The sequence below is a fragment of the Trypanosoma grayi genome (genome assembly GCF_000691245.1).
Source record: "Trypanosoma grayi strain ANR4 Tgr_2707_V1, whole genome shotgun sequence".
NCBI lineage: Eukaryota > Euglenozoa > Kinetoplastea > Trypanosomatida > Trypanosomatidae > Trypanosoma > Trypanosoma grayi.
In genome coordinates, this window is record NW_008828325.1 from 1 (window position 1) to 371 (window position 371).

General features: G+C 59.3%; 1 protein-coding gene across 1 annotated transcript; it reads right to left on the bottom strand.

Annotated features, from left to right (window-relative positions):
• DQ04_27071000 (hypothetical protein) lies at window positions 1-371 on the bottom strand (the record flags this gene model as incomplete). The annotated part of the gene is made up of 1 exon (XM_009318359.1): window positions 1-371. A coding segment is annotated over one exon (371 nt), but the record flags the coding sequence as incomplete, so codon positions are not given.

The window sequence follows — 371 nt, forward strand, 5'->3', positions numbered from 1 at the left end:
CTTCGCGATGTCGGCGGTCAGCTTTGCAGCCGCTGCGGCCGCCTTGCACTGCCCCGCCTTCTCCGCAGCGGCCCCTGCCCGCCCTGCCTGTGTCTGGGCTTCCTGGCTCCTGGCGAATGCGGTTTGGGCGGGTTCCCCAGCGGACAAAATATAAGTACTCGCACTGTAGGCTGTCGCACTTGCTACACGAGCCTTCTCATGCGCTTCAGAAGCTTTTTCTAACGCATAATTGGCATATTCCTCAGCTTCATCCGCCCTGTTGCTCTTGACATATTGCCTTGCCTGGTTGATATGCCCCAGTGCTTGCCCAGCCAGCTCTGCTGCCTCCTTAGCGTTCGTCAATGCCGTATCCACATTGCCCACCGCCTGCT